The sequence below is a fragment of the Dama dama genome, chromosome 5 (assembly GCF_033118175.1).
Source record: "Dama dama isolate Ldn47 chromosome 5, ASM3311817v1, whole genome shotgun sequence".
NCBI classification, from domain to species: domain Eukaryota; kingdom Metazoa; phylum Chordata; class Mammalia; order Artiodactyla; family Cervidae; genus Dama; species Dama dama.
This window is the reverse complement of record NC_083685.1, coordinates 107,969,346-107,981,791: the sequence shown is the minus strand read 5'-3', so window position 1 is coordinate 107,981,791 and position 12,446 is coordinate 107,969,346. Positions and strand designations below refer to the sequence as shown.

Below are 12,446 nucleotides of genomic sequence, written 5' to 3'. Positions count from 1 at the left end.
GAGGAGGAAAACAAGGGTACTGACACAGCAGTGAGGGAGGTGTGAATCTTTTTTTCTTTAATTGTGTTTATTCATTTATTTACTATTTGGCTGCTCCAGGTCTTAGTTGAAGCATGTGGGATCTAGTTCCCTCACCAGGAATTGAACCTGGGCCCCCTGCATTGCAAACAAGGAGTCTCAGCCACTAGACCAGCAGGGAAGTCCCAGGAGGTGTGAATCTTAAGTAGAGAGATGGTGAAGCGACTGTGAGAATGAAAGGACCCGAAAGTCTTCAAGGGCTTCTCCCCTGGAAGGGCAGGAACACGAGATGCTTCTGTGATCTGTGGATTAACATTTCTTACCTGCGGCTGTCAAGTCCTTCCTTCCTGTTTTCAGCCTGCTCGACTTTTTCTTTCAAACAGCCTTTTGAAGGGGCCGGCTAGTTAGAGCCTTTGTGTGTGTGTTTTAAGTGTTTTAGCCTTCTAGGTGCTCTAGCCCTGTGTGTGTCCCTTCCCCTGGTGGCCTGGTTGGCGTGGGAAGTCAGGCCCACCAGCAGCCTGACCTGAATCCCTCTAGCAGAAGGCCAAGGATAGTGAGAGCTTGTGGCGGTTTGTTGGAGGCAATGTAACCTGCCTGCTAAAAGCTACGAGACTTAGATATATTCTACCAATTAGGGCACATCTGTTAGCAACGCTGAAAGGCAGGCACTGTCTCTTTAAGAGCCATCCCACTCCTCTCCTTGAGTGATGAGGGCTGGGAACACAAGGGAGTCAGATGCTGATTAAACAGTCCTACTGCCGAGCTCTGTTAGAAAATTACTGTAATTATGATCTAGTCCCAGCAGAGGGATGAGTTCCAATCCTGCTAATAACCCTTCCAGGTGCCTCAGATTTGGGGCCCATGGGAGGCAGTGTGGACAGGGCTCTGGCTGGCCCTTTGGTCTGCCCTCTGCAGTCAGAGACAAAGGTCCTGGACCCTTCATCTTCTTTTGGCCTCCTGAGAAGGTGATGGGTTTTGGTTGTGTTTTTTTTTTTTTTTTGATTCTTGACAGAGCTCCAGGGAGTCATTCTGTAAGAGAGGACTTTCCCCTAAACTAACACGAAGGACCAGGAAAATCACAGCCTTGAGATGACTGCCCTGACCCCCAGCTCTGCCCAGGACGAGCAGTCGGCACCACACCAGCCCCAGACCAAGCGCAGGGATTCAGCATGGGCCCTTGCACCGCAGCGATTTCTGTGCTGGTTCTGGGAACCTGGGATTCTTGCTCTGAAATAGTACACAGGGTTAACATTCAGCCCTGTTTGAGACTTTCAGGGCACCCCTTCTAGGTTTCTGCTACAGAAACAGGAAAAAGGATAGTTACTACAGGACTCACTGTGGTGCAGCTTTCTGAATCAGAAAGCACCAATTTATTCATTCGAAAACATTACTCTTGTGGTGCGGCTCCACGGCAGTGCAGGTGAGCAGATCTCCATGTTCCTGTTGAACATGGGGGCTGGCTTGCTGGTTCTTAAACCCTGAAGAATTCATGACAGTTATACTCTGTCTTTCCAACTTCCTAAGCCTCTCCCTGTCACTAATGTAGTGGCTAAAGTGCAGACTTCTAGAAGACAAGGCAGTTTCTCTTGGACCTAAGCAAATCCATATGGCCTGAGACACTGGTTCTCCACCAGGGGTCGTTTTGTTCCCAGGGCACATCTGACAATGTCTCAAGACATTTCTGTCAGAAGTGGGGGGAGCTGCTGGGGGGATCAGTACTGGCATCTAGTGGGTAGAGGCCAGATGCTGCTGAACATGTGACAGCCCCCCAAACATAAAATTATCTGGTCCCAATGTCAGGAGTGCCACGTTGAGAAGCCCTGTATTAACAGAATGAAGCAATAAGCTCTCAGTCCCCTCCCCTTCCCACACCTCCACTGCACTGCTTTGGAGATGTTGAAGAAATGATCCCAAATCTCCTGATGCCAGGTGCTTTCTTGGAGGTGGAACATATTAACGATAGGCTGAGCAGGGTGCCCACCATGGGAGGCATCCAGGAAATGTAGGTGGTGTGCATGTGCCATCTTGCTGATTCAGGGCAGAGCAATGCCCGTGCCTGACTGTGGTTCAAAGGGAGGTGTTTGTAGCCTGTTTTCTGTTCCATGATCGCATGTGGGGGATAAAAGGTGCCCAGCTGCTCACCATCAGGCTAAGAGGATCTGCAGTGGAACCAGATGCCTTCTTTGAGGACCTGCACTAGAAACCTCTTGGAACTCACTCCCATCATGGGAGGCAAGGAAGTGGCATACTATTGCCTGGTGCCCCAAAATGCTTCGCTCAGTGGCACTCTGCCAGGTGGTGAGGTGGCAGGCGGTGATGGGCCCCGTGAGGGAGTGAACACACACAGCTGCCGACGGCTGGCCACTGCCATGAGCAGCTTGATGCCAGAGACACCAGGCCTCTCAGAACAGCCTGGGCATCAGGAAATGAGCGCCTAGTTGGCAGGGTTTGCCTAGGGGCCAGGCCTGCAGGGGAGAAGGGATGTCGCCAAACACTGTACCAGGAGAACCAGTTCATCTCTCTATCTGCTGCCCACTCCCCTGGTGACTAGATAACCTATTTTGGCATATTTTTAGGGTGACCACTCATCCCTGTTTATACCTACGATTCTGGCATCCTTATTAGTAATGCCCCCTTTCATTTTAAAAAAATGTCACTATTTAGAAAATAAATTATATAGTCTATTAATTGTACTTTAGTTTCCTCAAATACTGTAGTTTTTTAGGGGTAGGGGTGTTATATTTAGAAAGGATTTTGGTACAAAATGGGCTGCATCTTAAAATATATCATTAATTGAATCCCAAGAGTCGCAAGAGGGTAGTCAGTTCATATTAACTTAAAAAAAAAAAATCCAAAAACAAAACCATGTTTTCTGAGCAGTTAGTTTTTGATAGGAAATCAGGGAGAATTAATTCAAATCCCTTGAAGAAGAAAAATCTCTCTTTAGTTTTAAGTTTCAAACTTCCTACCCAATCTCCGTAAATTCTAATGGGAAATGAAATAGCTGGGCAGAAGAGAGGGGAAGCAAGGGACTAGGGTAATCCACAAATGAGAAAATTAGTTTGAGTCACTGGGCTGTGTAACAGGGATAATCCTCTATGTAGATGGCTGCTTTTTCTAAAGTCAGCTCTACAGAGTCTGCTGGTGCTCTGGGAATTAGCAAGTCAGTGCCACTCAAGATTTATCCTCCCCGAGTCGCTCCTTGTGGGGAGACCGCAGGGAGAGCTTCCTTTCGGCCAGAGATTAAAGCGCCTCTGTCCCTGGTATCCAGGAGTTTTGTTCTCAAGATGAGAAGGAGAAAAAGAAAGAACATACGAACATACATTAGTTTATTTTCTTTCTTTCTTGTCTTCCTTTTCTTCAACTCCAACATTCTCAGACTGCTTTATAAAAGCAGGACTGTCCCACTCCCTCCCCCAACACAGAGGCTTTGTGACACTAGCACATTATTATAATGTGACTGGTGTGGAATGTGGATTTTGGGAATGTGTCACCGGGGTGTCTTGCCACAGGAACAGAACTGGAGTGATTCAATAAGCAGTGCAGCAGACCGCGATTTTCAAAAGTCCCTTATGTCATTTCCTCTTTAACAGCAGATTTTGTGTGATTTTTGTTCGTCTTTCACATTTTCAGTTTTGCCATTTGAAAAGAATAACTAATTACATTTAAGGTGGTGCAACTGAACAAGTGAAAGTGCTTTAAAAAAAGTTAAGGATAACACTTGAAATCTAGGCTACTCCTTACATATGTGTTTATTCCTTACATAAAGTGAAAGTGGGTCACAGTCCATGGAATTCTTCAGGCCAGAATACTGAAGTGGATAGCTGTTCCCTTCTCCATGGGATCTTGCCAACTCAGGGATCAAACCCAGGTCTCCTGCATTGCAGGCGATTCTTCACCAGCTGAGCCATCAGGGAAGCCAAAGAATATTGGAGTGGGTAACCTATCCCTTCTCTAGGGGATCGTCCCCACCCAGGAATCAAACCAGGGTCTCCTGCATTGCAGGCGGATTCTTTACCAGCTGAGCTATCAAGGTATCTGTTCCTAACAGGAGGGATGACATTGATTTGGTCCCACTTTAAATGGAATCAAAATGTCTGGGTTTAGGGAATGAGACTCAATAGGAGTTCTCCTGTCTTTTCCATTTTTATTCACCAGAGGGAAAAGATATAGTTGGTTTTGAATTAAATACAGATTTCTAAGAGACAGACCATCATGTTGGAAAATTTAATATTGAGGTAATTGTAAAACAATGTCTATGCTGTTTTACTATATGGATGACAGAGGAAACACACTGGAAAAATGTATTTTTAATGAAATGTAGCTGAAAGATTGCTTTCAGAGCATTTAGTATTCTCAGATATCAAGTTGGATGATGCAGGCTGAACTGTACCAATCTCAGGTCAGATTATCCAGTGGATGTTGGTAAATTCTGTGTTAATTATTATTTATCTGTAAAGATATTTATATAGATATTTATCTGGATATACAGATATTTATCTGTAAAGGATATCTGTATGTTTGCTTCTTAAATACAAGATTTTAGCTTTCTTATTTTCTCTTCTTAACATAAAATCAAGGAAGGAAAAAGGTGTCCCACCTTGTACCTCTTCCCTCTTGAGTTTCATGTGCTAGGGCAGTTAGTGGCCGTTCAGAAGCCATCCTACATATAATGTGGTTAGTTAAGTGTTCTAATGCCCCAGTTATCCAGTTAGTCACAGGCAGTAAGGTGGGGATTTGGTTAGTGGAGTCAAACAGAGAAGCAGTAATCTGATGAACCAGTTGCTTTCTGAGACTGTTGGCTAAATGGTGGCTGTGGAATTGAGCAGATCTGCTAAATGAGGTTTAGCTTCAGGCAGACTATAGGAATCCACTGCTTTCTCCATGACAGAGAATGCCCTTTGTTTGAAGATGGTCTTGAACTTGCTGCTGCTTTTCTAGCATGTAACAAGGTCAGAAATAGCCAGCTGGCTATGGACCAGATTCCCAGTTAGTCCATTTGTTTCTATCTTTTAGGGCCAGTCTACTTTCTTTTTCCTCTTTTACAGCTAGGATGTGAGTGTGGGGCAGTAGATGGAGGTGCCAAAAGACCCTTGTAGTTTGGCAGATGATTTCCTCAGGTCTGCAGGTACAGAAAGGACTATTGCAGCAAGGGGGCTTTGGTTTTTTTTTTTTTTGGGGGGGGGGGGCTTTGTTTTAAAGGTCATGCCACTGAGTGTCCAGCTATGCAGAGTGAAGCACTGACCCTGCTCCTCTTTCATACCTCTTCTGACGCTGCCCCGGGTACCTCCTGTTCCTCTTCTGGTTTCTCCTTTTCTGTCTTTCATCATGGAACAGTGCTGGTACAATGGTATTCTCTTAGTTTAGCCACCCAGCCTTGCAGACTTGGGACTCTGAGGATTCTCTACAGAGGAAGCAATTGGGCACAGAGGGGTTTCTGTTTGCTCCTTCTGTTAACCACTTTAGAACAATGCCCATTGTTTTTACCTGTAGGTTGGGATTGGTGCAAATGTTCCTAAAACGGAAGGCAATTGGTTCCCTTTGATTCATCTGCGCATCTGCTGCCACCTAGCGGTTGCTTCTCCTTTGACACCCTGTGTAAAGTTGAGGGGATGTCATGGACAGTTCTCTAGTGCCTTTTATCTCTGTCTCTATTTTAGCCTCTCCCAGGCCTAAATTTTCCTCTTTTCTTATATCTTTATTCATCACACATACACAAAGCTTCCTTTTGTTTTACTCCTGGGTCAGAAAAATCTGGAAATGAATAGCTGGCATAGAACCTTTTCAGAAACCTGGAATCCACTAACAACATCCCTGTTTGTTCCCAGTTTCTCTCTTTGGTGACATGAAGTGGTACCTTATTGCAGGGCTATGAGATGGGGGTGAGGAAGGACACTGCCAATCCAGGACAGCTCTGAATAGGAGCAGCTTTGAAGGTGAAATTTCCTTAGCTGCTCAGTTGCCCATCTCTCAATATTTCTTGTGTACAGGGTCAGGCATTAATAACTAAACTTTATTGAGCAGTTACTATGTGCCGGATGGTGTTCCAGGTATGTTACACTTATTAACTACTTTAATCTCTTAATGACCCGGTGAGATGGAGTATACCCCTTCTAAGGTGAGGAATTTGTTTCCAGGCTGACTGATCCCAGAGTTTCTTCTTTTTTTTTCAGCCACCCCACATGGCTTGAGGGATCCTAGTTCCCAAGATCGGGAAGCCAGGGATTGAATCTGGGCCGGCAGTGAAAGTGCCGAGTCCTGTCCACTGGACTGCTAGGGCATTCCATCAAAGTTATGTTCTTTTCTTCTAAACAAAAATTTTAAAAATTATTATTTACTTATTGGTTGTCCTGGGCCTTCTTTGCTGTGCCCTGGCTTTAGCAGTTGCAGCCCGAAAGCTCTAGAGCGCAGGCTCAGGAGTTGTGGCATATAGGCTGAGTTGCTCTGAGGCAAGTGGAATCTTCTGGGACCAGGGATCGAACCGGTGTCCCCAGCACTGCAGAGTGGATGCCCATCCACTAGACCACCAGGGAAACCCTCAAAGTTATGTTCTTAACCATTGTGTTTTGCTGCCTCTTCAAGGCACAGACAGCCCGAGTGCTAGGCCCAGGAAACAGGGAAAGGATACAGCGCTGTGTAGACACAAGCCTTCCCCACAGCACTTCCTCAGCCTGCAGGACACAGCGGGGCTGGTAACTGAGGCCCTAAAAGGAACTCTCCAATGTGCAGACTCCAAGGACTTGCTTCTGGCCCTGTCTCATTTCAGACAGAGTGAGCACAAAAGATAAAAATAACCAAGTAGGTGGGCTTTCATTTTCTCTCGGGCTGTCCCTTCCCATGTTGTTTGGAGACGATAAGAATGCCCAGAGCCAGCATTTTGATACCAGTTTACAAAAAGAAACACAACTCCATCACAGGGCAAAGAACCAAATCAGAAGTTTATTTGTGCTTTTGAAACCAGCCAAAGCAACCAGCAATTTCTTCCTCCAAAGGCTTCCTTCTCTCTCACCTTCTCTGAGACAAGCCTGTGGAAAAGGCAGAGGTGGGTGTGTGGACATGTTTAGCATGTGGTCAGCTGTGCGGTGGCAGGTTTAGTAACAGGTCGGCTGAAGAGGCCTCTGCTCACTTGTCTTACGTGGGTTACATGTACTGTGCAGGGGTGTCAGGGACTTGGGTCTTTTCTCTAAAGAGAAGAGTTGGTGGTGGTGGTGGGCTGGCAGGGGTAGGGAGTGGGCTCTTCGTTTCTTCATAAAGGCAGGGTAGACAGAAGGATGTGTGTCCTAAAGGGGGAAACACACATAAATCTGCTTTTATGATTCGAAATGTAGAAGATATAAAAGGGTGTAGAGTAAAAAGTGTCTCCCTCCTACCTTGTCTCACAGTCATGTAGTTTCTCTGTTGTTGGAGGCAAACAGTGTTATCATCATCTTTCTCCTTCCAGTGATATCTCATATAATCTCATACATATAGAAGCAATGAGACTTCCTTTTTTACACAGATGGAGCAAATTAGACCTACACTTTACTACTACTTTTTTTTTTTTTTTTTAACTTACCTACATATCTCAGAATGTATTCCATAGGTGTGGAGCACTTTCTTTTTTTCCTTACTGTTGCATAGTATTCAATTCTGTGAATTACTACAGTTCCTTGGGGAGGTCTCTATTGAACCTTTAAGTCATTTCCAGTGGTTTGCTATTACAGGTAACCTTGTGTGTATATTATTTTGCCTGTGTGCAAGTGTACCTGTAGGATAAACCCCTAGATGTGGAATTGTTGGGTCAAAGAGAATGAGGAGAAACAAGTTTGTCATTAAATAAATGACAGAGTGAAGTAGGGAGAATTTATTTAGATTTGAAGAGAAATTCCAACTCTTCTGCATTCAGGGCCTAGAAATGGAGTCCTCACTGGGAAAGTCATAAAGTCAGACTTCGAGTGAGAGCCCCGAGCTGGTGCCTCATGATTGTACAAGGGCATTAGAGAGTAAGATCTCTCCTTATGTACTGTCCTAAACGAACAGTTAGGACAGTTAGGCCCACTAGAGTGGGCCCTGGTCTGAAAGATCCCAAGGCCCGTCTGTGTCACTGTCACATGTGTCATCCCTCACCCCCATCAATAAAGGCAGCTCCTGTTTCAGATTGGAAGATGGAGCTAGTGACATCATGCTAGCCTTGGTGTCCTCCACCACCATCCTAATTCTAATCATGTTGTTATCCCACCCAAAGCAGACACTCACTCTGCTGCTTAATGTGGTATAATGTGGTTCTTGCTCATAAAATGCAACCCATAGTCTTTTTGTTTAGTTGCTAAGTCATGTCTGCCTCTTTGCAACCCCATGTTCTATAGCTCCACTGTCCAACGCGATTTCCCAGGCAAGAGTACTGGAGTGGGTTGCGATTTCCTTCTCCACGGGATCCTTCCAACCGAGGGACTGAACCTGTGTCTCTTGCATTGGCGGTGGATTCTTTACTGCAGAGCCATCAGGAAGCCCATATTCTTTATTACCTAAAAGTTAATTTGATTATGTTCCACAGGAATCCTTATACTGGATTCCTAATCTTTGTCAATCATATTGCAATACATGGGCATTTGGGAGAAATGTTGCCCTGGATTTGAGAGCTGTGGATAAAGAAACCCAGATGAATCCTTGTGGCAAACATTCCTAATTGCTCTCCAATATTTATTCTCTCTTTAAATTTACTAATGCCTCCATACCACTCCACTTTTAAGCTGGATACAGGTTCTACCTAGAAGAAACTTTCTTTGTAGCTTGGTATGTCTGTATATCTGAATTCTGACCAATGGGATATAAGCAGAAGTGGTGTGTGCAACATCTGTGAAGTGTCCTTAGGAGAGATGTGCATGTCTCCTTTCTTTCTATCTTTCCTGTTGGGTAGGATACTGACATGATAGTTGCGAACTGGAGCATCCATCTTGGGCCATGAGGTAACCATGGCAATGTTGACCACATGCAGTGTGGCAAAAAGAGAAGGTACCTGGGACCTGAACACCTTGGATTACTTACCTCCAGATTCTTATGGAAGAGAAAAATAAATTTCTGTGTTAATTAAATCACTGTTATTTTGAGTTTTCTGTCACACGTAATTGACTCTAATCCTGACTGACATAGTCCCCCAGTTTAGGAAAAACAATTACAGACTTAGTTTCTTTCAATGGTAAATTACTGTCATCACTTTTGGAAATGAAGAAAAGTTACTTCATCAGCAACTCTCATCCTTCACAGAGAAATGAAGGCATGGCCAACAAATCTATTGGCATGGTTCTGATACCTGGGCTTCATCTTTCTTCCACTTCAAAGGCAGTGGTGAGATACTCCTTTGGAACAATCCCAATGAGGCTGTTCAGTTCTCCGACCCACCAGCCATACATACTATATTCCTGAAAAATGAAAAGAGGACGGTTTCGGTTGGAATGTAGTTATGCTTCTGTTAATCTTATGTAATCTGTTAATGATCACATGGAGAGTCTGTTGGGTAGTTTCTTTGTTGACACTATCAGTACAACTCATTAACACTCTTGATGGGATTACTAAAAGTTATCTAGGGCTTGCCTGGTGGCTCAGTGGTAAAGAATCTGCCTGCCAAAGCAGGAGACACAGGTTTGATCCCTGATCTGGGAAGATCCCACATGCTTCGGAGCAACTAAGCCCGAGTGCCACAGTTATTGGGCCTGTGCTCTGGAGCCTGGGAGCCCCAACTACTGAGTCCACATGCCACAATTACTGAAGCCCATGTACCCTAGAGCCTGTCTCATTGCATATGCAACTCAGAGTAGCCCCTGCTCCCCGCAACTAGAGAAAAACCTTCACAGCAGCAAAGACCCAGCACAGCCAAAACTAAAATAAATCAATAAAAATTATTTAAAAAGTTATCTAGAAGAAACAAACTCTACTTTCCTTTCGCCATCTTTCTCTCTACATTGTACATTTAGCACATTTGGTGCCATGGCTGAACCTAAAGAGCATGTCTTTTACCAAGCAGAGTGGAACGGCTTCTTTGGGGAAAGCCGGGCACACCCAAAAATGCCAGAGCACTGAAGTATGCAGGGAGTCGGGTCATAGTTCAAATCAATAATATTTCCCAAGCTTCTTCCATGTGCAAAGTGCTGTTTGAGTTCCCAGGAGATGGATGAGAGTCAGAACACTGCCTGCTCCCTGGGAGTTCACAGCATAGAGTAATGGGCTTTGGAGTCAGACAGACTGGGATCTCGTCCCTACTTGGTCATTTAGTAGCCATGTGACCGGAGGGTCTCCTGACTTTAACTTCCTCTTCTGTAAGAGTTGGGATAACATCACCCCTCCCCTCTGTGGTGGGAGACATAAGTGATGCCGCCGAAGTGAAAGTAATTCAGTGTCTGATACATAGTAGATGCTCTAAACATTAGATGCCTCCCCTGGAATAGGTGGGAGGTTGTCAAGCACATCAATAATAACAGGCAGGACATGATAGGCAGGGAAGAGGGCAAACAAGAAGGGGATTGAGAGGGTTTAAAAGAAGTGCGGGGCAGTGCGGGGTTGAGATCAGAGCCCCTGGAGTACAGAAGAGCTTCTCAAAAGCACAGCGGATGAGGGGCGTTCCAGAACTACTCCTGTAAGCACTAGGACATGCTTGCCTTCTTTTGAAGTAAGATATTTAGGAATACATGGGAAGTACAGGTATTCCACTGGATCTATCTTTTGCACAGCTGACTGCTGAGATCTAGGGTAAAAAGAAAGAAAACCGAGTTTTTGACACAATAAAATTCTGGGTCAACTGATTATCTTTTTCTTTTAGTGGATCTCCCCTCTTCCAACTCTGCTTCTCCCCTCTCAGCAGCTGACCTCTTTTCTACCTTCAAAGAGAAAAGAGAAGCTATCAGATCCATCAAACTTCAGCCACCAAAACAGGAACTTACCTGTATTGACAATCACTCTTCTTTTCAATTAAAGTGGAGGAAGCGTCCCACCCCTGGTTATGCACTTGTAACTCTCTGCTTTGTTTCTTAGAGACCAGGTTCTGAGAAGTCTGATGTCTGCCTCTAATGTAAATTGCCCCTTCCATCAGCACTGAAGTGTAATCAGATTTCTTTTGTCTTTGAAAACAATTATTAAATAGTTCCTACCACAGTCCGACTTCCCTGGTGGCTCAGTGGTAAAGTATCCGCCTGCCAATACAAGAGATGTGAGTTTGTGATGCCTGGGTCGGGAAGATGCCTTGGAGAAGGAAATGGCAATCCACTCGAATATTCTTGCCTGGGAAATGCCATGGACAGAGGAGCTTGGCGGGCTGTAGTCCACCGGGTTGTAAAAGAGTTGGATACAACTTAGCGACTAAAACACCACCACATGTCTACTTCCTAGTTAGAGTAGCCTATCAATGCAAACTGCCAATTCACAGTCAAATTTATTGGAAGAATTTATTTCATGTACTGCCCCAACTTCTTGCTTTCTAGTCACCCTTTGAGCCACTGTAATGTAAATGCTTCTGCCTTCATCACTCCACTTAACGCTTCCTATAGCCTCCTTATTGCTCAAATTCTGTGGGTATTTTTCAATCCTTAACTTGATCTCTAGCAGTCCTGGCACTATGGATGTTTCTTGAGGTATTTTCTTCTCTTAATTTCTATGATTGTACTCTCCTGGTTTCCCTCCTATCTCTCTGATTGCTTCTTTTCTTTCTCATCTTCCTTTATCCCTCCTTTTCATGTGATTTTCCAGGGTTTTGTCCTGGCCTTCTTCCAATTTGATGTGCTTTCCTTGAGCAGTCTTACACACCTCCTGTGTAAACGACACAACAATAGCTCCAGCCCGGATCTAAGGGTTGGATCCCAAAACCCAAGTGCATATTCCTCAAGCTTCTCAAACTCACTCTGTCCTAAATTTAACCATCATGTTGCCTCTTTCTCTGTTTCCATTTCCAAAGTATCTTTACCACCTGTGTTCTCTGTCTCAGTGAGTGGTACTGCTATGCACTCAATTACTCAAGCCAGAAACCCAAGAGTCATTCCCAATTTCACCCTCTACCAATCAGTCCTCAAGTTCTGTCAATTCTCTTTCCAAAATATTACTGGACTCCATCCACTTCTCTCTATTCCCATTGGCAATGGCTTAGAGTCATGTCACTGTCCCCTCTCCTGAAGACTACAGAAGCAATATCCAAATTGGTTTCTGTATCTCCATTTTTTTTTTTTTTTTGTATCTTCATTCTTATTCTCCAATCTACTCTTCATTCTGTAACCAGAATCTTTCTAAAAGGCACATTGATAATATCACTGCTTTGCCTAAAACCTTTGGGTTCCTACTGCCTATTGTCAACTTCTTAAAAAGATGGACAAGACCTTGCATGAACTAGTCCCACTCATTGTCATTTATCCCCTAAATCTAGTGAACTCTTAGTAAAACAGAATTTGTCTCTGCTTCTCCCTTGGGCC

General features: G+C 44.5%; 1 protein-coding gene across 1 annotated transcript in view; it reads right to left on the bottom strand.

Moving 5' to 3' along the window:
* Window positions 1-6,937: 6,937 nt before the first annotated feature.
* Window positions 6,938-12,446, bottom strand: part of SKAP1 (src kinase associated phosphoprotein 1) — a 301,141-nt gene continuing 295,632 nt past the window's right edge. The window contains exons 12-13 of the mRNA XM_061143829.1: window positions 9,308-9,416; window positions 6,938-7,298 (exon numbers count right to left, since the gene is read on the bottom strand). Of these exons, the coding sequence (XP_060999812.1) occupies window positions 9,315-9,416 (102 nt within the window). The 3' untranslated portion in view covers window positions 6,938-7,298; window positions 9,308-9,314. The remainder of the gene's footprint in view (window positions 7,299-9,307; window positions 9,417-12,446) is intronic.